Raw genomic sequence first — 25083 nt, forward strand, 5'->3', positions numbered from 1 at the left:
GTGGGCAGAAGTCTAATAACCCACGTGCCTGCCACTTCGGATGCCAAAGGGGTCTTGGGCATGAATGGAAAGGTGTCAAGGGGCCAGGTGTGAACACTGATTTTAGGGTGGGCTCCCACTTAGCCAGCAGGGTAACGGCACAATACCTAGTTAGGATTGCTGCCTCTAATTAAAGAGAAAGGCATTGAAAATGAACAGTGGCTTGTGATGAAGCGTTAGTGTTTTATATGGAACCATTCTCCCCTGGGGGAGAAGCACACTCAGCTTTTTAAGCTGAGAGAGTAAAGAGGATGGCTGGCCACCTGTGCGAGCTACTGCTTGGATCTCCAGCCAGCGGAAGGTCACTGCCCGAGGGAGCGCTGTTCAAGGCACTTGAATATTGCTTTTCCAGATGAAAGATGAACCCTTGGACTCAAACTGGGGAGGGGAGAGGACCTGATGAGGACGGAGATGTAACCCCCGCAGGTGTCTGTGTTGTCTACTGGCAACTCTCAGAAATACCACAGACAGTGCTAGCTTAACCCCAAACACCATCAAGTTGGGAATCTCAATTCAAATAACAACAACAACAACAACAACAATAATAATAATAAATAAGAGAAAATACAAATACAGAACTCAAGCAAAAACCTAACCAAGTGATTGTATCGAGCACCCAGATGGAGGTCTGGCCCAAGAGACAGGGTGGAACTCAGCAAGAACCTAGTCCAGACACTAAACAGAATGACTGACTTGCTTGGAAGGGCCAAGGCTGTCTTAGATTGCTACTGTGGGGCTGCCAGGATGGAAAACATCTCGACTGCCATTTCCTCAGATCTAACACTGTGGCTAAGTAACAGTCATGCCTTTAAAACTAACACACCCCCCTCTTCAGTCCTGGTAACTCTGCTTCTCATCCTAGTGAAAATTAGGTGTTTAAGATCCGTCACCCATGACGACAGAATCCCCTCGAGGTTTCTGTGGAGGGGGTACCATGATCCCACCAGTGACGCTGCTCCTCCATGTCCCTAAGGGATCCCTGGTGTGAGTGAGTCTTCCTCACCCACGGTCCCTGCACAGAGCCGGGGGTGACTCCATTTTCTCCTTCTGTCCCTCCACTGTGACTTCTCTTCTCACTGAACCAGATCTCAAGCACGGAAGTGATGCAACCATCCAAAGAGCGAACAAGGGGCCTGCCTCCCAGCCTCCTAGAGCCTCCTGGGGACTTCTCATTCATGAAAAGGCATTGTCTTTAGTGTCGTGACTCTTACAGTTTGTGAAAACTCCACTAAGGGCTTGCAGCTGCAGGGTGAAAGACTGTGAATGAAAATATATAAGCTCCAAACATCATGCAAGAAATGTGGTCTCACATCTGACAGTCAAAGCCTACGAGCTAAGGAATAACAAGCACACTGAGGTGTAATAGCGGGAGATACCTTTAAAATTAGAACTCCCTCCCACCCTCCCAAATAAAAAAAAAAGTACTATTAATTAATTAAACTTAAGAAATAATGAATGCACCATTAAAATGTCATCCAAAGATGTTGACCTAAGACAAAAGTTTCAATGATACACAATACGGTCAAAAAGTTTTCAATCAGTAATATACAGTATGACAGCTACATCTTGTAAATTATACCCAATACTGCCGGCAGTCTATCCCTCTAAAGAATATTTGCCCCTTTCATCCCTTCCTAACAATCAGATAATAAAATACAGCACCTATAAATAAGCAAAAAAAAATATATATATATACCGAAATCATCTATTGTTAGTTTAAAGATATGGCAATAAGGAGTCTAAATTAGCAAAACCTGTAGAAGCCATGACTGATAAACCAGCTTATTGAAAAAGGTGGCAGTAATGCACTCTATGTGTGCACAGGTACTTAAGAAAATACACAGACGTATAAAATTGCACACGCACACACACGCACACTTTCATCCACCTCTATACTCACGCATATACACATAGACAATGGGAGGAATCAAGAGACAAGTTAGACTTGGTTTGTACTTAGGCTGCCCTAAACTGTGCATAAAATAACGCTGTGAGAGGAGAAAGAAGGGAGGGCCAATGGTCTGGTCTGGAGTTGAAGAGCGTCACCGTTTTGTCTCTACAGGGCTGGGACAGAGCCCAGACTGCCGCGTACTCTCTTCTGCAGGGAAGGAAGCTTCCCACGAGTAGATGGGGTTATCAGTGCTTGTGGTGGGAAGGGACGGGAGAAGAGAGAGGAAGAGAGCGCGCGCATGGTTGTGCCAGCCTTGCCCAAGCCCAGGGAGCATCTTTCCCTGGGGGCTCAGTCCGTCAGGTGCCCTGGAGAGTGGCGTGAGGTGAGGTGCCTTCTGTGCCAAGGAAAGATGAACAGACGGTTGCCTGCACACGGAGGGACTAACTGCTGTGACCTTGTGGGTCTACATTTTCCTTGCTTTCGACGCTTGCTCATGAGCGGATGTGCCAACACAGACGTAGACACCATAAAACAAAATGAACCGGTACATGCTACAGTTCTAACTTGTCTCCTAAACCTCCGAGATATGAGGTCTGATCAGCGTGCTCTGCGGTTAGAGGTTAAAAAGCAGATTATAAAATACCTAGATTCGGATCTTTCTTTTTGTCCTGATTTGGCCTAGAATGGAGTGTATTAAACAAACTCTGGCCAGCAAAAGCCCAGAGTCAGTTAAAGCTATGGATCAATGTGCACTACATGTCAGGATTCTATTTACGTACAAGAAAACACTACGTCAGCTACCACAAAATCAGAGAGTTTTCCTGATGTGACTTTTCTTTTTTTTTTCTTTTTGTTAAAAAATATGTGGAGTAAATGTGTTTTATTTTAATTCAAAGTTTCAAACGAGAAGATTCTTTTCTTGAAAATATTTAGGAATCCAAACTAGTGTGTTTAGAGTCGGTTTGACTGTGCAATCTCTTAGTGGCAACTGAACAGCTACAAAAACTTTCTTTTTTAATTTTTCTGAAAAATCCCCCCCCTTCCTGGTTTAAGAAGATAATAGTGTATTATCGCTCTGAAGCCATTAGATGGCAGATAAAAAGCCCCCTTTTAATATGTGGGTTTGATTTTTTTTTTTTAAAGCCCACACGAAAGAGGAGGGCACAAGGCAAAAGCTGTAAAGAGTTATTCCAGAACCTGTGGAAATCACTTAAGGGCAATAAAAAAAAAAAAAAAACACTTGAGGGTACAAAAAAGCTCGACTACACATTTCCGTTTTCTTCCTTGAAAACACGACATAGATTGGGCTTAATGCTCCTTTGTTTTCTATATGCACCTTGGCCTATGGCGATTTTGCCCTGTGGCCCGCAGGGCGGTAAGTGCGAACACGTCCAGGCCTCTGCCGCAGCGCCCGCCCCGCCCCGGCCCCCGCTAGCCAGTGTGCCGCCGCCGCCCAGGCCCGGCTGGGGCCCGCTGGGCGCCCGGCCCGCCAGGCCCGGCTGGGGCCCTGCTGCTCCGGCCCAGAGGCCCGGCTGGGCCCTCAGAACTCCCATTCAATGGGCTCCTCCCGGCTGGCGGCCTTCTCCAGGCGGTGGATGATGCTGTTCAAGTTCGCGGCCTTCTTCTTCCGCACCGGGTTGTCCCGGGCGCCGGCCGCCGCCTCGGGCAGCCCGAAGAGGCTCTGCAGGGAGCTCGGCCTCCGCGCAGGCGCGCTGGCGGGCGCGCTGGTGCTTGGCAACGCAGAACTCCTCTCCGCGGGGCCCGCCCTGGCCGGCCCCGGGCCTCGGGGCCGTCGCGGTGGCTGAGGTAGCGGCGTCCTCTCCGGCCGCGGGTGCGGCGAGGTTTGGCACGGGCGCCGGGGGTCGGCGAGGCCCTCGGGCGGCGGCCTCGGCCGGCCCGCGTCTTCACCGTCGTCCTGTCCTGGGGTCGCCGAGGATGGCGGCTGCGCCTTGGCCTTCTCGGCGGGCGGCGGCGCCTCTTCCCGGTCGGCCGGGGCTGCGGCCACCTCTGCCGGCCCTCCCTGAGACTTGGTGGCCACCGGGGCGCCGCCCGGCTCCTCGACGTCGGCGGCCTCCACACCGTCACAGCTGTCGCCTTCTGAGCTGGGTGCGGCGCGGCCGCTTCGGGCCGAAGGTGAGTCGCTGGCACCGGCCTGGCCCTGGCTCCCGGCTTGAATCTCCTCAATGAACAGTTCTCTGCGGATCCGAGACCTGCAAGAGCAAGGGAAGGCCCCGTGAGGTTCTGTGCACCGGCCGGGCCTCACTTCTGCCCGCATCACCGCCATGGTCACTGCCCGCCTCCCTTGCCCAAACTCTGCCTCTGTTGAGAGGCCACCACCACCTTCTCTCGGCCACTTAATTTTTTTGAGATAAGATCTCGTATCCTGGGGCTGGAGAGATGGCTCAATGGTTAAGAGCATGACTGCTCTTCCAGAGGACCCGGGTTCAATTCCCAGCACTCACATGGCAGCTCACAGCTGTCTGTAAGTTCAGATCTCCAGGATCTGACACCTTCACACCAATGCATATAAAATACAGTTAAAATAAAAAAAAAAAAAAAGATCTCGTATCCCAGACTAGCCTTGAACTTGCTAATTAGCCAAGAGTGACATTGAATATCCAGTCCTGCAGCCTCCATTTCCCCAGTGCTGGGGTTCCAAGTGTGCACCACCACGCAAGCTTTATGTGGTGCTGGGGAGAGGAGCCAGGGATCCGTGCATGCTAGGGAAGCACTCCATTAACTGCGCTACATCCTCAGCCTTATCTGTGAGACCCGGTCTTGTTATGTAGTGACACCAGCTCAGGGACAGTCTTGATTTGTCTGTCACGTGGCTCACTTAGCCTGGCCTTGAACAGAGAGGTCCTCCTGTTCCAGCCTTCTGAGAGCTGGGATTCCATCGTGCAGTTACTGACTGGACCATTTCTTCCGTCTTCATCTCACTCTGATGATCCCTTAACCAGCTCCTTCCACTCTGTGCAACAAGCATGGTTACTGGCATGTGATAACACTCACTGACTAAATAAAGGAAACTTCACTGGAAAGTCAATTATTGGATGTGGCCTAAGGTGCGAATCTTGTAACTTGAGCTCTGAGCCACAGAAGGTCAGGGGTATATTTTCTACTGATTCCCTACTCTGGAGGAAGCAGACTCTGAGAAAGAGTCAGCTGATCAAGTAGGAAGGAGACAAATATATGCTTTTAGTATTTCAAGAAAAAATGTGAATGGGTGTTTTGCCTGTATGTATCTGTGAGCACCACATGTGGGCCTGGTGCACTTGGAGGTCAGAAGAGAGCCTTGGCTCTCCTGGAATTGGTGTTACCAACAGTGGTGAGCTGCTGTAGGCTGCTGACAATCAAACCAGTGTCCTCTGGAAGAGCAGCAAGTGCTCTTAACTGCTGGGCTATATCTCTCCAGTCCCTCAGCGAAGTTTATCCATGTTTATATTTCTTTTGAGATGGGTCTCACTATGAAAACCTGTCTGGAGCTTACCATGTAGACCAGACTGGCCTCGAACTCACAGAGATCTGCTGCCCCTGCCTGGGATTACAGGTGTGGGACACCATGCCTGGCTCAACCAAGTTTTTCTTTCTTCCTTTTCTTTTTTTTGTGGACAGGGTTTCTCTGTGTAGCTCTGGCTGTCCTGGAACTCACTCTGTAGACCAGACTGTCCTCAAACTCACAGAGATCCACCTGCCTCTGCCTCCTGAGTGCTGGGATTAAAGGCATGTGCCACCACACCACCACCACCACCACCCCACCACCACCACCACCACCACCACCAGGCTCAACAAGTTTTTAATCCAGCTTCAGGTGGGAGTGTGCTCAGGTAACTTGCTGAGACACCGAATGCCAGGACAGCTTGCTTCCTTCACAAAGGGTCCTTAAGTCACCTCCCCATCACTTTCATAGTCCTAGGCTCAACCAGTGTCTTTCCAGTAAGCCAGCATAATATGCAGATGTCCACTGTTTGAAAAGCATCTTTGGGTGCCCTGTAGAAAGTGGCCTCCATAAAAAACGCCAGGGCAGGACGCGGCTTAGACTGTTTTTTCTGTTCATGCTACACTGAATGAAGGTCATACCCTCTCTGTACCCTGTGTTAGAGGACTGAACTAAGAGCTTTAAGCTTGCTCAGCAAACACATGTCAGCAGAGCCATGCCCTCAGCCCTTGACTGGCTGATTTTAGCCAAGTGCTATATATATCTCCCAACACTTCTTGAACTTTTAAGTTTTTTTTTTTTTTTTTAATTTTTAATTTAACTTTATTTTATGTGCATTGGTATGAGGGTGTTGGATCCCCTGGAACTGGAGTTACAGACAGTTATGAGCTGGCATGTGGGTGCTGGGAATTGAACCACGGTCCTCTATAAGAGCAGCCAATGCTCTAAACCGCTGAGCCGTCTCTCCAGCTCCAAACTTTAAAGTTTTAAGACATAGTCTTTCTAAGTTTCCCTTGAACCTAACCTGTAGCCCACGCTGGCCTAAAACTTTAAATTTCCTTTCATCAGCTTCCTGAATAGCTAAGGTTCTAGGCCTGTCCTAGGCTTGATTTAGGGGGTTTGGCTCAAGATATGAGAATCTTGGGGTAGTTGTTTACCTGGTCCGTAGTTACATGTTTTTGCTAGAGTGAAATCAGAACTTCCTCCTAAAGGTTTGTTTATTTATTTATTTATTTATTTATTTATTTATTTATTTATTTATTTACTTACTTACTTACTTATTTACTTATTTTAGAGACTGGGTCTCTCTATACAGCCCTGGCATTTACTATGTAGACAGGCTGGTCTTGAACTCATAGAGATCCGCCTTTCTACCTCTGCCTTCCCAGTATTGGGATTAAAGGCATGTGCCACTATGCCCAACTTTTTAAATTACATTTCCTTATTTTGTATGAGTGCTTTGCCTACATGTATATATGTGTACCACATTTATGCCTGATGCCCATGGAGGCCAGAGAGAGTGTGAGATCCCCAGGAACTGGAGTTACAGATGGCTGTGAACTACTCGGTGGGTCCTGGGATCTGAACCGGGGTCTCCTGGAAGAGCAGCTAATGCTCTGAACTGCTTGGAACTTGGAAACTGGAGGACCAGTCCCTGGTGCTGTGATGAGAGGTTACTCTGCTCATAATCTGGCAGCAAGGATGCTGGTGGGCTGAGCGCCCAGTTCTGCTCTGCCCAGTCAGGAAACGGCAGGTTAGGTGGGCAGCCAAATCTTACAATTAGGATGCAGATATGCTGCATGGTTTGAAGTGTGTCTCTGCCATTTACTAGATACACAACTCAAATAAATAAATAAATAAATGTAGACTTTTGAGTTTGTTTGCTCTCAAGCTTGCTTTCTGAGACAGGGCCTTACCATGTAGCCCGGGTTGGGCTGGAACTACCTACCTCAGGCTTCCAGGTGCTAGGTTTACAGGTGTGTACCACCATGCCAACTCTTACAGGGCCTTTGGAGCGAGAGGAGGCCTGATCTGCTCAGTAAGGCAGAGGTGCATGGGCTGGAGGTGGCAGAAGGGCAGTGTAGGAATTGGCCTTGTATACCGCATCCTTGGTGGGCCTGCAGGGCTTTTCTTGGTAAACTAGAACTCTCCATCCTGAGCACTGGTTGGAAGACATATATTTATTTGTTTACTTTTGGAGATAGGGACTTACTCTGTAGCCCAGGACAGACCCAAACTTTCCAGTCTTCTGTCTGTCTTCTAGATATTGGGATTAAAGGTGTGTAGCACCATGCCCGGCTTTATCTTTAAATTTTAACTTATTTCCTTGAATGCTAGTGATGGAGTGCAGGGCCTTGTGCCCAGCTCTACCACTGAGATACACTGCCTCAGCCCCAGATTTGATACCGAGAAAGCTGTACAGAGAAGGATGCTTGGGGGTGTAGGGACTTAAGCAAGGTGTTGTCTGTGCCAGGCAAAGGCTGTACCACTGTGCCACAGGTCCAGCTCTGGATTCTAGACAAGAGCTCTGTTGTCAAGCCTCACCTGAACCTAGGCCAATTCTGAATGATCTTGTTCTTGGTTTATTTTAATTTTCTTTCTGCATGTGTGTGAAGTAGGTGTGGTGAGGCCACATGCTATGGCACGTGTGTGGAAGTCCAGACAACTTGCAGGAGCCAGTTCTTCCCTCTACGTGTGAGGCCAAGGATCAAGTTTAGGAAGTCACGCTTGGTGGCAGCCACCTTGGCCTGCTGTGGCGGCCTACCAGTTCCCAGCTTTTTAAAAAAAAGACCCGTAGGGCTGTATGTGGTGGTGCAGGCTTTTAACCCCAGTTCTTAAGAGCTAGAGGTAGGCAGATCTTTGGGTTCGAGGCCACCCTGGTCTACGTAGCAAATCCTAGGCCAAACAAGGCTACGCAGTGAGACACTGTCTAAAATGATGATGATGATGACTGGCAAGATGAGTCGGCAGACAGAGGCTCTCTGCACATAGACTGACAAACTGAGTTCCATCCCAGAATCCCAGAAGGTGGTCGGAGAGGACTGAATCCTGAGAGTTGTCCTCCGATCTCCACATAACTCAAGCATGCACAAATGCACGCACGCACGCACGCACGCACTAAATAATAAGTTTCCTCAGTTCTCGGAGGAGGCCAGTCATGTGTGACGGTAGCCTCTTTGCCCAGCCCTTCACATTGCACAACACTGTTTTGGCCTTGGGTCCGCCTTCAGGGCCCAAGGCCACAGTGTGCTCTGTTGGGTGCGTTCTCAGGGGTCTCGACAGGCTCTACCTGTAATTATGGAACCAGTTGATGACGGTGCTGGTCTTCAGGTTGAGTTGTGTGGCAAGCTCCTCGATCGTTTTTGGTGACGGGTATGGCTTCTGCTGATAGGCTCGCTTCAGCGCTTCCTTCTCCTCGGGAGCCAGCACCACCCGGGGCTTTTTCAGCTGGTGTTGTGGCTGGGGGCTGGCGCCCTGGCTGTAGTCGATGCCCACCGAGGGGGGCTCACAGGGCTGGCTGTCACTGACAGAGCTGTGCCGCCGCTTCATGTAGGCTGCAGGGAGAGAGGGAGAGCAGGTGAGCTCAGGGACGGCTGGGAAACCAGCTCAGAGCCTCAGCTCTGGGAACAGAGATGTTGAAGACCTACAGGCGGGTGTGGTGGGGCACATATGTAATCCCAACAGTGAGGAAGCTGAGGCAGGAGGATCATGAGTTTGAGGCCAGTCTGGACTACATACTGAGACCTAGTGTGAAAAAAATCAAAAAGCAAATAGCTTGGCTGTACTCAGTGGGGTGCTTGTCTAGGTGTGTGGTACTCTGGCTGTACTCAGTGGGGTGCTTGTCTAGGTGTGTGGTACTCTGGCTGTACTCAGTGGGGTGCTTGTCTAGGTGTGTGGTACTCTCTGGCTGTACTCAGTGGGGTGCTTGTCTAGGTGTGTGGTACTCTGGCTGTACTCAGTGGGGTGCTTGTCTAGGTGTGTGGTACCCTGGGTTTGAGCCCTAGCACTCAAAAGTGAACAAAGTGCCCCCCAGCAAAGCCCTGCAGTGGAACCATGCTGTCGTCCTCAGCGAACCCTGAGGCCCACTCTGTCCTGTGGACTCCCAGCTATCCCCGCCCTCCCTGACAGTTAACTAAGAGCTGTAGAGTGGTCCAGCGTGATGAAGACACTGGTGACAGGGACACTGGGGGGGGGGAGGCCCGGGGGGGCTAATGGAGGTCACTGAACAGAGTTGGGAAAGGGCAGAGACGTTCCGAAAGAGGGGATTCCAAGGCCACCTTGAAGGATGATGTAACTAGTAAATGTAGGCTGTGGCATAGAGGACACCAGGAGGCTGTTTTAGAGAATGGAAACCTAAGCCGAAGTAGTGAATGCTTATAATCCTAGCACTTGAGAGGTGGAGGCAGGAGGATCAGGTGGTCAGGGTCATCTTCGGGTACATGGATAGTGTCGGCCAGCCTGGACTATGTGAGACCCTGTCAAGAGAAAAAGAGGAGAAGAGAGAAAGGAAGGAAGGAAGGAAAAAAGAAGAATAAAGGGGAAGGAAGACAGTAATAATGGAAGTCAATGACTGAGACAAGAGCTGCATCAAAATGGAACCCTAGCAGACCCCGCACATCATCACAGGACATTCCCAGGGAGAAGCTACGAAGGGCCAAGAGGGACTTGAGGACAGCCGGGGCCAATGGTGTTATAGACAGGGCTGGAGAACCTTGGGATGGACAGCCAACAGCATCTAGCACCATAGGGAGGAAGTTAGGAAGGACCAGGCTGGACTTGGACTTGGTAATATGGGGAAAAATAAAGCCCTGGAGAATTCGAGAGGATCCATGGTGTTGGCAGCAAAGGCTGAGTGGCTGGTGGGAAGGGAGGAAGCAAGGGTGGCCAGTGAAGTTGCTGTGTTGGGAGGCAATTGCTCTGGGGAGAATGAGGCAGGAGAATTGTCAGTCCAGGATCATACCGGCCTATAAGGTAAGAAGACCTAGTCTTAAAAACAAGGAAGGAAGAGAGGGAGGGAGGGAGAAGAGGAAGGGAAGGAAGGGCAGGGAAGGAAGAGGAAAGAAAGGAAGAAATGAAAAGCCAGACATGTGACTTCCAGAGGCTTTGATCCCAACCATTCCCCACAGAGATAAGGAACAGACTCTAAGCTGAGGAGAGAGACTATGGAGAAAGCACCGGGGAGAAACCAGGTGGCTAGACTGAACCTGGAGGAGGAAGGACAGATGGAAACAAGAGATGGGGTCCTGGGATAAAGGCAGGACTGTGATGTCTGTAGGAAGCAGAGGTGGGTGATGGGGAAGAAATAGTAAGAAGGGGATGGCGAGGGCTGTCAGGACTGTGGAATGACTCTGGAGACCCCACAGAAGTTAAAGTCTGTTAGAGATGGTCCAGGCCCACCTGAGACTCCAGAGGCACTCAGCAGTCCAGGGGGAACGGAAGAGTGTGACTGAGACACAGCACTAACAGGGCTGCAGGAGTGGTGAGATATTTGGGGAGAAGAGCACTGTGGCCAGAGAAGAGGGAGGGATGCCAGAAATGCAGAGGCCCATCTGAGGTGAGTGGGCAAGAGTAAAAGGCAGCAGGGAATAGGATGGCTGGGGATCAAGAGTCCGAGGTGAGGATCGAGAAGGTGGAAGAGCTTGGGTTGGTAACAGGGTCAGGCCAAAGGTGAGGAGGAGGAGGAGGAGGAGGAGGAGGAGGTCCAAGAACTTGATACCTGGGTGCAGGACTGAAAAGGAAGACCATCCATGTGGTCATTTCCTGGCTGACACAGGACAAGGGCATGGAAGAAGGCCATTGGCTTGAGGAAATGTAAAGTGATTGACAGATGATGGAGACAGGAATTTTTCACTTATGGAGACCGGGGAGGGAGGGTCATGAGGATGAGATCTTGCTTAGGGTGTACCTGAGTGATTGTGTAGATATATGAGGGTGTACCTGAGTGATCATGTAGGTATATGAGAATGGGCAGTGGTAGAACTGAGGTTCTGGGATGCTGTGTGGTCTCTCTGTTGTGTATCTGTTATGGCCAACAATGCGTTATGTACATATGTGTACATAATGCATGTGGAGGCCAGAAGACAACCTCTAGGGATGTTCCTCAGGCGCCATCCACCCTAATCTCTTTTTAAATTATGTGTATGTTTGTGTGTGGGGGAGAGGAGTATGTGCAGTGAGCACAGTGCTAGAGAGGTCAGATTCCATGGGTCCTGGGTTACAGGCATGTGTCACAGGGGTGCTGGAGACCAGATGAGGTCCTTTTCTTTTTCTTTCTTTATTATGTATACGGAAGAGGGAGCCAGATCTCATTGCAGATGGTCGTGAGCCACCATGTGGTTGCTGGGAATTGAACTCAGGACCTCTGGAAGAGCAGTCGGTGCTCTTAACCTCTGAGCCATCTCTCCAGCCCGAGGTCCTTTTCATGAGCAGCAAGTGCTCTAAAGCACCGGCTGCTTCTCCAGCCCCTCCCTTCTTTTAGTTTTGAGGCAGGGTCTCTCACTGGTCTGGCACTCATCTAACAGGTTAGGATGGTTTGCCAAGGAGCCCCAGGGAGCTACCGGTCTCTCTGCCTCCCTTGTGTTGGAATCAAGTATATATGCCCTGGCTGTCCTGGGATTTACTATGTTGTTATGTAGATCAGGCTGGCCTGGAACTGCAGAGATCCACCTGCTTCTGCCTCCGGTTAGGATTAAGGGCAGGTGTGCCGACACACTCAACTCTCTCTTTTTTGAAGTGTGTCCTGGGGCTGAAACTCAGGTCCTCTTGCTTGCAAGGCAGGCACTTTACTGACTGAGCCGTCTCTGTTTTTCTCATATACAGTCCTGGTTAGCATGGAACTATGTAGCCTAGGGTAGCCTGGAACTCATGGTCCTCCTGACTCAGTTTAGGGAGTGCTGGGATTATGGATATGTGTCTCCACACCTGACACTGTTTTAAAGGAATACAGGTTAATACTTCTCACTTACTGCCCAACTACCTGGCTACTTCTACTGTTTCTAACACTTGCCCTCCGGAGAGGTTGGTATTTTCATCACCCTTGGTTACAAGGAGAGGGCTTCCTGCTGGGCAGTGACTGAACTCTACTATTTTATCACCAAGAAAACTACTGAGAAGGCACATACTGGGCCTGGGGATGTGGCTCACTGGAGGACTCCATTCCCAGCACTGCATAAACCAGATGTGGTGGTGGATGTCTCTAACTCCAGCACTCCAAAAGCTGAGGCAGGACCACTATGAATTCCAGGACAGCCTGGGCTACATAATGAATTGGAAATGGAGAGAGGATGATCAAGAGTTCAAGGTCACGTTTGGCTACAAGAGACTGTCATATATATATGAGAGAGAGAGAGAGAGAGAGATGGAGAAAGGGAAGATGGGAGTGGCGGGGTGAGGAGAGCCAAACTCTAGATCAGGAGTTCTCAACCCATGGTCACAACCTCTCTGGGGGTTGAATGATCATTTCACAGGGGTCACCTAAGACCATCAGAAAACACAGATACTTTCATTACGGTTCATAATAGCAAAATTACAGTTATGAAGTAGCAACAAAAAATAATTTTATGTTGGGACTGTATTAAAGGGTCGCAGCATTAGGAAGGTTGAGAACCAGTGCTCTCGATGCTCAAGAAGTGACAGCTATCATGGGCACCACGGGGAGGCCCAAGCAGTCCCTGCTGTGTCACTGACAGGTCAGGTGCCCAGTTGCCTGAGAAGGCTGGGGAAGCCTTCCCTGTCTAGCAGCCCTAGGAAATGGCTTAACAGCCATTCTGGGGCCTGGATACCCCAAGGTGTGGGCTCCACGGAGACAGTAACACTTCTGTGACACAAGATGGCACCAGAGCCCACGTGGAAGGAAGCTGGAGGCCTGGAAAGCCCGGAGCATCTGATCTGGGGTCGGAAGGGGAAGAGGGGATGAACAAGCTTCTCTGTGGACATCTGAAGGGTCAGGGGTGGAAGTGGAAGTGGCCTGGTGTCACACCTGTGCCGCCGTCACACCTGAGGCGGCCGGTCTTGGCTTTGACAGGAAGTGGGGCGCCCCACTTTATCTGGGTAAGTCCTGGGGACTGTGGAGACTCAGCAGCAGTGTTTACTTTTGCTTGTTTTCTTAGTCTTGAACCTGGGCGGGTCTCACTGAGCTGCTCAGTCTGGTCTACTCACTCTTCCCTTCTCTAAGATTCACCATGCAGCAGAGATGACCTTGAACTCCTGACCCTCCTGTGCCCACTTCCTGAATGCTGGGATAAAGACCTGGGTCACCTTCTTGGTTGAAGTGCTGGGGAGGAGCCCAGGGCCGTGTGCATGCTAAGAACTGAGTTATATCCTGTCCTGTCTTAGCCTCCCAAGTGGTGCTGTTAAAGACCCGTGCCCTTTCCCAGCATGCCTATTGGGTCTTCATATCATTCTTTGTATGTTTGCTTGAAATTTAACACAGTAAATTTAAAAGTTGGGAAATCACTAGGCTTTTCGAGTATGTGGAGCTGCCCTGAGGGCTATGGCCTGGGTCACACCTAGGTTGGGCCATAACCACTGAAGTGTCCCTTTATGGGTGGAGAGCACACTTTTGATGGGCAGAGGCATCCTGAGATCCCAGTGTGGCAGACCTTTGGCATAATGGTACCAACAATCACAACTCTCCTCCCAGCTTCCCAGGTTGAGGGATAGAACCCAAGGCTCCCCACACCCCCAACAGGGTTTCTCTGTGTAGCCCTAGCTGTCCTGGATCTCGCTCTGTAGACCAGGCTGGCCTCGAACTCACAGAGATCCACCTGGCTCTGCCTCGAGAGTGCTGGGATTAAAGGTGTGGGCCACCGCCTGGCAAACCCAGGGCTTTTTACACGCTAGGAGAGTACTCTACCACCCAGGCTGTAGTCCCAGCCTCTTCTTTACAGGCATGTACTATCAAGTCTGGTTCAAAAGGCATTTCTTTCTTGTATTTCTCCCAGTAGTGGAGGTCTTAACATGCCAAGCAAGCACTCTACAAGCTAGCTATAATCCCAGCTCATCAATATATATATCTTAATGAGCTCTTCACCATCTTCACAGGCTTTTAGCATGAGGTACACACACAGTAGATGATGTAACAGATGTAATAAATGAGCCATTACCACAGACTGTGATGTGCCCACGGGTCACAAGATCTTTATTTATACTCTTGGCCCCAAAGAAGGACAAGTCTCCCCTGTCCTTTTAGCTCCTCATTGGCTGATGCTCATCTAAACTACGGTGCCCTGCCTCATGGAGCCCATGCCCCCAGCTCTGTGGGAAGATGTCCAGAAAGCGCATGTGTGAATGAGAGGTGCCTGGGTGGCAGAAGGGGCAGTACCTTTCTTCTCCATCCGCTTCATGTCCATCAGCTTCTCCACGTTGTTGGGGTCATTCAGCCAGAGCTGCATGCGGACAAAGGGCTCTCTGCCTTTCAGACTGAGCTTGTGCCAGGGCTTTGGGCGGGCAAGGAGGTCGGAGACAGAGCCCTGGGTGAGCCCCAGGATGGTCTCCCCAAATAAACGCTGACCTGGAAAGCAGATGTGAGAGATGGTCACTGACAGACAGAGGGCAAGCAGGCGCTAAGAACCTGAACTGAGACACGTGGTTCAGTCTGGACTGTGGAGGCCTGGCCCCTATCAACACTGTAGAAACATTTTCCTTTGGTTTTTACAGGCTGGCTGTGGAACCGAGGGCTGTGTGCATGTGAGGGGAGTAGTCTATTACTAAGCCACGCCCTGTCTCTTACTGGGGGATTCTAGGCAGGTGCTCCACTTCAGACCTACAGCTTCAGTACCAAAACATTTCTTTCACTTGTCTTCTCACAACTTGATTGGCAAGGGAATTTGAATACACTTGCGTTCTCCATGTATATGACGGGTGACGAGGCTTTCAGAAAAGCCTCCAGGTAGCAGGTTTGGTCAGACACACTTGTAATTCCAGCAGTTGGGAGGCTGAGGCAGGAGGACCAGCAGTTTTATGTCAGCCTGGGCTACATAGGGAATTCCAGGTTAGCATAAACTACACATCAATAGCCTCAGGGGAAAAAGGAAAGAAAGGGGAAAAAGAAAGGCTTCCAGGAGCCAGGGGAACTGAGGGTGGAGCATGCAGTATCTACCAGAGGCAGGGACCCCTAAGCACAAACCCAGAGGCTGGAGTGGCAGCTGCTCAGCTCTTTCTTACAGGCAGCTCCTAGCCAGAGGCCAGCTGGGTGTCTTTTTATGATTAGCAAGGTCAAGGGTCTTGCTGAGAGAATGAGCACTTGACCCTGGGGCACAGCAGGAGTGAGGGGGTCTGGAAGCTCTGGGATTGAAAGGATGTCCTGCTTCTGCAGTTTAAACTGCCTTTGCTTGATGTGGCTCAGAGAAGCTCAGGCCTCCCCTGGATCCGTCTTCTCCCAGGCAGGGTATGGCTATGGAGGGTGCAAGAGGTCCCAAGCGTGCACCGTGTGCGCCACAGGCTTAGAAGAAGGGCTGGAAGGCTGGGAGAGATGGTGTACTGTGTGCAATCGTGAAGACCTGAGTTAGACCCCCAGCACTCATATAAAAAGCTGGGCACAGTGGTGGGTGCTGTATGCCTGGACTGGGGAGGGGAAGGCAGGAAAACTCCTGCAACTCAATGGTCGTCAGCCAGTCTAGCCCTAACAGTATGCTCCAGGTCACTGAAAGATCTTGTCCCCAAAATGAAGGTAGAAAGAGTTTGAGGAGGACATCCACACTGACTTCTGACCTCCATGTATGTGTACATGCAGCATGCACATACATACACCAAGGTCTGCTTCCTCATGAAAGCCATTCCTGTGTGGTAGGGAGAGGGCTGCCATTCTTAAAGCTATGTATCAGATCTATTATGACCGACATGGACTGATGGGAAAAGCTTGAACGAACAGAAGCTCATTCTGGAAGGTGGAAGTAGAGATCGGGATCAGAAAGGCCCCCGTTTGGTCTAACACAGTATCTGGGACATAGGATGCTAGGCAGAATGTGCCAGTTCCACAGTGCAGCTAGAGATTACGGAGGCTGGCTTATGCTATCTATGGTAATGTCTTCAGCTATGAACTGAAAACACTATAGGGAACAGAGGAAATGATGTGGCACTATATACTATAAATATGGTTGACTGTGTAGCCAAATTTAGTTGAGGGGGCACACCCCCATTTTAACTTAAATTTACTAGGTTAAGGTTCAGTGGTAAAGCATTTGCCTAGAATCTTCCAGTGAGGGGCTAGGAATGTGGCTCAGTGGCAGTGTTTGAACATGCCAGGATCCAAGGTTAAGTTGGGAGTACATTTGGATCTTGACCAGGGGTCATCTCTGCTGCCTGATGCAGCTTGATGCTGGCCACTCTGTGCCCACAACTACATCCAGAGTCCTGTGAGAGGCAGATAACTCCCCACAAGCCAGTTAGAGCTACCATGGGAATTACTTCTGATTGCTGCAGTAGCTGATGCCCTACAGGCTTTCTCCGCAGTTTTTCAGGTTAATAACTGGTCCCATGCAAGACTGGAAGGTCGTGTAGACCAGCAGGACACTGCTCTAGCTTCATGTAATAGATGCCAACTAACTCTCCAGTAGGAATGGAAGCTGGTTAGTGATGCCAGGGAGGAGGCTCCAGTGTCTGTCATTTCCAAACTGCGATCTTACAACTGGGTGGTTTGAAAGGAGGGTTTTCTTCTGCTGTTCTCAATGTTTACACGGAAGGATGCTTTCTAACTGGGAGTGGGTAGCAGGAGTAATCGGCCTGCTTCCTTGGACTCGTGACAAGTCTGTGAAGAAGGGGATGACTCAAGAGTAGGAATCCTTCCACATTTCAATAACCGATGAACATATGGGCTTTGGGCTGTTCTCAAATCAGCAGCTAAATTTTCATTTTTTTATGAATGAGCAATGACAGTGGTTCTCAGTGCATGTTCTTTTTTCCTGTGTTCTGTTTGGGACAATGCACTGCACAAATGGGATAGAGAGACTCAAGATGATGGGGGGCCTGACTCCAGACTGTAAGTCACTGGCAGACTTCACTGAAACTCAGTAGCAACTTGTGTTTGTGCGTCTGTGCACACATGTTTGTGTGTGTGTATGTGTGCACATGTGGCAGCCAGAGGACACTTTTGGCATTCCTTAGGCACAGTCCACCTTCATTCAAGTTTTTTTCTTTTGTATTATTTATTTAGGGCGTGTGTGCGCGTGTGCCAGAGGATAACTTGTAAGAGTAGCTTCTCCACGTCTACTCTGTGGGCTTCAGGGATTATACAGGTCATTATGTTTGGCGGCAAGTGCCTTTACCCATGAACCATTTTTCTGGCTCTCACCCTGTATTTTTAAGACAGTCCTTCCACTGACCTGGACTTCAGCTAGATTGGCTGGTTGGCTAGGGAACCTCAAGGATCCTCCTGTCCCTCCCTCCCTCACACAAGGATCATAAACATGCCACCATGCTTGGCAATTTTTTTTTATTTGTTTGTTTTTGTTTCTCGAGATAGGGTTTTTCTATATAACCACCCTAGAACTCACTCTGTAGACCAGGCTGGCTTCGAACTCAGAGATCTGCCTGCCTTTGCCACCTGAGTGCTGGGATTAAAGGTGTATGCCACCAATTCCTGGCATTTTTTTACATGGGTTTTGGGGATTGAACTTGGTGCTTCGTGGCAAGCACTTTACAGACTGAGCTCTCTCTCCAGCCTCAACTGCAATGTTGTTCTTGTCTTATTCTATCCTGGGAAAGGTGAGACATGCAGGTCCCCCAGAAGGTGTTGCATGGTTCCAGCCATTCTGTGGGGTGGTCTCAGGGCTCCTTTCATTGACACTTTCACTCGGGACTCATGAGGACACAGGACCTGCAGAGAAGCTGCAGTTTTTCCTGCCATGCCCTGACAGGAGGGAATGATGATGTAACAATGGCAAGATGCCCTAATATTCTTAGAGCCACAGAGCTCCTATCCGGCAGCAAGAGAGCCCAGGTTAGCTACTGCATGTCTAAAGCATATGGCCTGAGGCTGACACCACGAGGGTGACCAGCTCGGTACTGCAGAGCAGCAGAAATAGTGGCAGCAGGATTAGGTGGCTTCGAGCTGCTAGGTAGGGCCTGAGAGCTACTGAGAGTCACCAGGCTGTGATGGGCAGGATCAAGCCAGCATCACCGAGGGGCTGGCTTACAGGGCACACATGGCTTGCCTCACAGCAGGAGTGGACCTTGTTTTTGATGTCTATGAAGTCACCTAATGCTGCAGGATTGAGCTGATCCACCCTGAGATTCACTATGGATTTAGGCTCACAGGGCGTGTTCTAATATGGGAAGCCTCTGTGGGCCACCTGATCTGCTCTGGCTTATAGGCTATCTTCTAAGGTATGTGGAGAGGGGCCAGGATTGACTCCTAAGGTTCTTGTACTCTAGTGAGTGGGCTAGTATTCACATTGTAAGATATTTCATGGTGTTTTTGTTGTTGTTTTGATGGAACCCAGGGTTTCAAGGATTCTAGGCAGGTGCTCTACCATTAAGCCATGCCCCCAGCACCACACTAGGGGATCCTGGGCAGGTGCTCTACCACTGAGCTGAGCCAATCCCTGGGCCAGGTCCCTTATTGGGCAGTTTTAGGCATATGCTCTGCCTCTGAGCCACAGCCCCAGGACCAGGTTCTTATAAAGTATACTGTTACCATTAGGCATGTCCAACATGTAGCTCGACAGTTATCGCTGTAGCCCAGTACAAAATCAAACTTAATTTCTTTTGTGAACTTTGTGTATAACAACTGTGTGTGGCAAAGTAAACAAGTTGAATATTTGGAGATTTTAGAGCCTTTGCCTAGCTCAGCCTGCAGCCCCTTCCCTGACCCTTTCAACCAGATGCCTGGGGACCTGGTGGTGGGGACCTACCGAGGTTGTTGTCCGTCAGCACCTCTTTGACCCTCTTGGTTATGCCGTAGGTGTCCAGCTCGGGAGACATGGCTACTAATTCTTGGATGCTGAGGGCTGAGTGTCCAGAGAGAGGCAGCGGTGTTGTGGGTTGGGAGTCTGAGGCGGGTGGGTCGCTGGGTTCTGGTGGTTTGCCTTCTTTACTGGTCTCAATGGTGGGACAGGGCTGCTGGACCAGCTCGGTGAGACTCTTCACAGATTCGCTGGAGCTCATTGGGGACTCAGGGGCAGGGCTGCAGCTGGCAGAGGTCTTTGGAGTGCTTTCTAGAATTAAACACAGCAAGAATGGCTGCTGAAAACATTCATCTTTCACCACGTGCATTGACTTCGCTTCCTTAGGAAATGTTAATTAAATCCCCTGTTCTAGAAGGGTAGCGTGTGGTAGTTCTCAGGACTGTCTGTTATTTCATAGTTTTTTCATTAAGTGTAACCTCCAATTTTCTGCATTAAAGGAATAAAAATAACACCAACAAAGACAAAAAAAATCTACTAAAGGTTCAAATAAAAGGTTTCTGAAGGCTTAATATCAGGGCATTTTGCTAAAAATTATGTCATTATGATTGCTATGATTTGTTCTAATCAAACCCCATGATTCTGGTAATTCAGAGGGACTGAGGGTTGAGCCTAATATATGTGATTATGTCTTCTGTGTTTTCCAGAACAAAACATATGGACAGGAGGTGGAGCGACGGCTCAGACGGTGAAGTGCCGCCTTGCAAGCATGGGGATCCGAGCTCTCTCGTTAGAGCCATGCTCAAAGCCAGGCACGGCGGTACAGAACTGTCATCATCCCAGCACCGCGGCGGCAGAGCAGGCTGACCCCAGGGCTCACTGGTCAGTCATCATGGTGTACTCAGAGCAGGCTGACCCCAGGGCTCACTGGTCAGTCATCATGGTGTACTCAGAGCAGGCTGACCCCAGGGCTCACTGGTCAGTCATCATGGTGTACTCAGAGCAGGCTGACCCCAGGGCTCACTGGTCAGTCATCATGGTGTACTCAGAGCAGGCTGACCCCAGGGCTCACTGGTCAGTCATCATGGTGTACTCAGTGAGCTCCAGGCTAGCGAGAGACTGTCTCACAACACAAGGTGGTGGCGCCTACGGAATGAGAACCAAAGGTGTCCTCTGGTTTCTACACGATCATTTTTGGTGAGCGTTGCCTAGGAGGCTAGATGGTCAAATGGTTACAAAGACTCTGGAGCCCAGTGCCTCAGCTGGTGGTCTCCATGGTGGTCCAAGGAGACAAGTCTTGGGATCAGATTGCTTTTTTTGACACTACCAGAGGTGCTGAGGTTAGTGGAAGAAGAAGGTACCAAAGAAAGGTGGCATGCCTGCTCTGCATCAACCCAGGGGCTTTGTGGTCCTGCTTACTTTAGAGAACCATGCATGCCCTTTGCTCATCGAGACCATACCAGGAGTGTCCCCAGAGCTGGTGTGGAGACCATCAGGCATCACATGCTCCTTGCGCTAGAACAGTCTTGTTGTTGATGGGCACTGATGGTGCCCAGTGGGAAGTGCTAAAACCTGCCTTCTGGCTGAGTGTGATGGTTAACATGGCCAGTGAGAGGATGCAGAACCACTGAAGGGACCAGCCTCGGACATGCCTGGGGTTCTAGGCCGAGTAATGGCTGTGGGAGATCCACTCTGGATGCGGACATTTCCATTCCACGGGCTGGGCGCCTGAACTGCACAGAGAGGAGGAGGTGAGCTGAGCACCAGCGTTCCCTCCCTGCTTCCTGACTGCGGATGCCATGTGGCCGGCGCTCCAGCTCCTGGTGTACCTTCCCCGCCATGACAGGCAGCGGCCCCTCAACCCTTTCCTGCCGTCAGCTGCTCTGTCGGGCATCTAGTCACAGTGCCAGGAGAACTAACACAGTGTGCAGCCCCGCCTCTCCTGAGTGGTCTCACCCATGAGCCCAGCACACTGCCTGGGGCCTGGTTTGGGGGTGTCTAGAATAAAGACTGTTCGTGTCCTAATTTCCAGTGACACAAAGAGCATCAAGAAGGGAGTGTGAATGACTCCAATCCACAAGACCTAGCCTGTCCTTGGCCTTATTCTGTGTTTGGCACACCTTCTTTCCTCATTTCCACTGAGGCTGACAAAGCATGGGGCCACATAGGAGGGTCAGGCAAAGCGCGGTTACACCAGTGCCTGAGAGATGGTAATTGTATGGAATGTACTTTTCCCTAAGAAGGTCTATAGTCAACACAAAGCTCTAATTGATAGCCATTCCCCCAGTGGCTAATAGGTGACTGACTGACGATGTTGGCCAGAGTCCAAAGGCAGGGCCTTCTGTGTCTTCTCTTGTTTGTCGCCCCTTCAAGCTGTAACAAGTCCCTGAGTAACATATCAGCACAGCTGCAGGTAGCCAAAAATACCGTGGCCTGGGCTGGGGTGTGGTAGAGTGAGTGGCAAAGCAGCTGCTGCTGAGCACGGTCAGTGCCTAGAATCACATCTATGGCTATGCAAAGCAGAAACAAAAACCAATAAATAACCAGAGAAAGAAAAGGAAAACATTGTCATCCTACTGAAACATCAACAACAGGGAAGACTATTTTCAGCTTATGGCATATACATATGAATATTATTTAGTATGTGTGGTATATGTGCATGTATGTGCAGGTGTACGTGCCCATACAGAGGCCAGAGGATCAGATGTCCTGCTCTATCACTCTTTACCTTTATTCCCTTGAGACAGGGTTTCTCACTGTGCCTGGAGCTAGGCTTGAGGCCAGAAAGTCCTAGTGATCCTTCTGTGCCCGTCCCCAGCACAGGGCTATAGGAGGCGTGTAGTAACACCTGACTCTTTCCGTGCCCCGTGCTGGCGGTGTGAACTCAGGTCCTCGAACTTATGGAGCAAATGCTGCACCACTAAGCCCTCCCCCCCAACTCTTTTCTGTATATTTGGACTAACAAGCTCTTCTGTATCCAGGGAGTGGGGTATACATTAAAAACACAAATATTTTATATGAGCGCCTAGAAAGAACAAAACCAGAAATGGAACCACAATTGAATCCAATAAGCCTGTGTAATGTCCTCAATTGGTACAAAGTCCCACTGTGTCATAAAGTTGTGTGCTCAGCATGGAAAAAAATCAGGTTAAGAAAACAACTGAACTGCTTTGTGAGACATGTAAAAGAGATGAGTGTGGGGGCAGAAATGGCCTGAATCCATCTTTAAGGCAGTATGAATCCTGTAAATCAGATTTCTTCTCTCCACTTGCCCTTGGGTCACCAGACAACAGGGTCTGGAACCTCGCAAATGCTGTTTGTGTGTCGGAAGCAGCAAAGGAATCGCACTGTGAATTCACCCTGACTCACCCATGCGAGGGGCCTGTTTGGCAGATCATCCATCTTAGTCACTGACTGTTGTCCAGAGTAGCATGCATCCCCAGCATGATAAACAGATTTCTCCTAGGTTTGTGTCCTTTAACCCACAGCAAGGTCACGGCTGCCTGTGCCTAACGGACAGCACAGGGCTGGCGACTATCTGGGAGGCAGGTCTTACCCACAGCTCCAGCTGCCCGCTAGTCCTTTCAGAGGTGTGTGCTCAACAGGCCCCTGCTGAAGAAGTGACACACGCTGCTGAGGCTGGCTAGTGTCTGAGTGTACTTGGTGGGAGAGGCTTCTTCACAGACACTTAATGTGCTGTAGTCTCAGCTCGGAGAGCTCAACGGCTTACTTGCTATTGTTTTTAAAACAAGTCTCATATAGCCCAGGCTGGCCTTGAACTCACTACCTATCTGGGATTACAGGTATGCCTCACCACACCTGCTTTATTCAGTGCTGTGGACAGGAAGCTGGAAGGTGGGATGGAGATGCAGGTTCAAAAGCAACTCAGGAGAGTGTGGAGGGTTCAAAGATAAGTGGTAGGAGGATCTGGAGGAGGTCTGGAGTCCCTTGCATGGCAGGATGTGTGATGAGCCATTCAGAGGGGGGTGTGCTGTGGGGCAAACTGGGACACCCCCCCCCCTTAAGTGTGGTAGTGGTCACCTGCAATCCCAGTACTAGGGAGGCTGACACAGGAAGATCTTGAATTTCAGGCCTTTGCGGGTCATATAGCAAGAATCCATTAAAACAAAAAACCCCATAGGAGATGAGGGCAGGAGATGGCAGCTGGCACAGTGCCTGCCATGAAAGTATGAAGACCTCACACCAGTCCTGAGAACGCCTGTCAGGGGCCACCGAGGTGGCTTTTTCAACAGGTGAAAGCTCTTGCCATCAAGCCTGATAATGACCTATATTTGATCCTTGGGACCCAAGGAGAAGAGAACTGATGTCTGAGGATTATTCACAACGTCACACATAGGCACCTACACACATCAGTCACATCCAAATAAATAAATATAAAACAAGTTAGGAAAGCAGCCCTCCAAACCTCACATAAACAAGCAAACACCAAAAGGCTAAGTGCAGTGGTAGGTACTTGTAATACCAGGTCTGGGGAGATGGAGACAGCAGATCCCTAGGGCTCCTAGGCCAGCCAGCCTAGCTGACCTGGCCAGCTCCAGATTCAGTGAGAAACCTTGTCTCAAAAAATAGGGTGGAGAGAGACAGAGGAAGACTTGTCACTGACCTCTGGCCTCCACATGTACCGTGTGCATTTGAGCCCCATATGAACATGTACATGTGTGCACATGCACACAAACAAAAAACAAGTGAAAAAGAAACCCTACTTTGTGATCATGTGTCACGCCAGCCACCCTGGAAGTGACACTGACCAGGCTTACTGTGCATAGGCCCAGGGTGACGCTTAGGAAAGGAATTCATGCACTCAATCCTCATGACCACCTCCCAATGCCCAGCACGGGCGACCTGGACACACTCGGATGTCTCATCCTCCCAATGCCCAGCAGGGTGACCTGGACACACTCGGACGTCTCATCCTCCCAATGCCCAGCAGGGTGACCTGGACACACTCGGACGTCTCATCTTCCCGATGCCCCAGCCACGGGCGAACCTGGACACACTCGGACGTCTCATCCTCCCGATGCCCAGCAGGGTGACCTGGACACACTCGGACGTCTCATCCTCCCAATGCCCAGCAGGGTGACCTGGACACACTCGGACGTCTCATCCTCCCAATGCCCAGCAGGGTGACCTGGACACACTCGGACGTCTCACCCGGTGCCCACCCTGTGCTGAGTGTCTGCTCCAGGCCTGTCTTTCTGGGCAGTGATTCTACAACACACGTGTGTCACAGCAGGAATCTCAAACATGGTGATGAGTCACTACAAGTCAGTCATGACAAGGGTCAGGGAAGGGGCTCAAGGCACAATTTTTTTTTTAAACCTCCTATGCATGAGGCTGTGTGCTAGAGACCTTGGCCGGTGTCTTCTCCAATCTCCTATTAACCCTGGTTGGACACATGCCCACACTCCATGCTGGAGAACCAGCTGGCTCCATCTGGTCAGATAAACTTGGATGGAGCAAGGATGGGAGTCAGAGCAGGATGGAAAAACTGCATTTCTACCTGTAATGTCGTCTGCCACCAACCTGACAACCTCTCTGCCCTACCCACCCTATCTGTTGTCCACCCGCCCACCCATCTACCCATCCACTCACTCATGCGTTCCCCACCATCTTCGTCTTTCATCTATCTATCCGTTTTCTTTTTTTTGACAAGGTCTTGCTATGTAGCCCTGGCTGGCCTAGAACTCATTTAGTAGACCAGGCTGGCCTCAAATTCCTAAGATGATTCTTTCACCTCTGCCTCCTGAGTACTGACATGAAAGCTCTATGACACCATGCTGACTTTGTCCATCCATATGAAACAGTTTTGGTTTACAGTGTATTTCTTTTAAAATGTTCTCTATCTACCTGTT

General features: G+C 50.1%; 1 protein-coding gene across 1 annotated transcript in view; it reads right to left on the bottom strand.

Annotated features, from left to right (window-relative positions):
* Nucleotides 1-1502: 1502 nt before the first annotated feature.
* Nucleotides 1503-25083, bottom strand: part of Cux1 (cut like homeobox 1) — a 305159-nt gene continuing 281578 nt past the window's right edge. The window contains 6 exon segments of the mRNA XM_028894394.2: nucleotides 1503-3717; nucleotides 3719-3791; nucleotides 3794-4140; nucleotides 8659-8923; nucleotides 14692-14880; nucleotides 19220-19522. Of these exon segments, the coding sequence (XP_028750227.1) occupies nucleotides 3471-3717; nucleotides 3719-3791; nucleotides 3794-4140; nucleotides 8659-8923; nucleotides 14692-14880; nucleotides 19220-19522 (1424 nt within the window). The 3' untranslated portion in view covers nucleotides 1503-3470.

The sequence above is a fragment of the Peromyscus leucopus genome, chromosome 23, assembly GCF_004664715.2.
Source record: "Peromyscus leucopus breed LL Stock chromosome 23, UCI_PerLeu_2.1, whole genome shotgun sequence".
NCBI lineage: Eukaryota > Metazoa > Chordata > Mammalia > Rodentia > Cricetidae > Peromyscus > Peromyscus leucopus.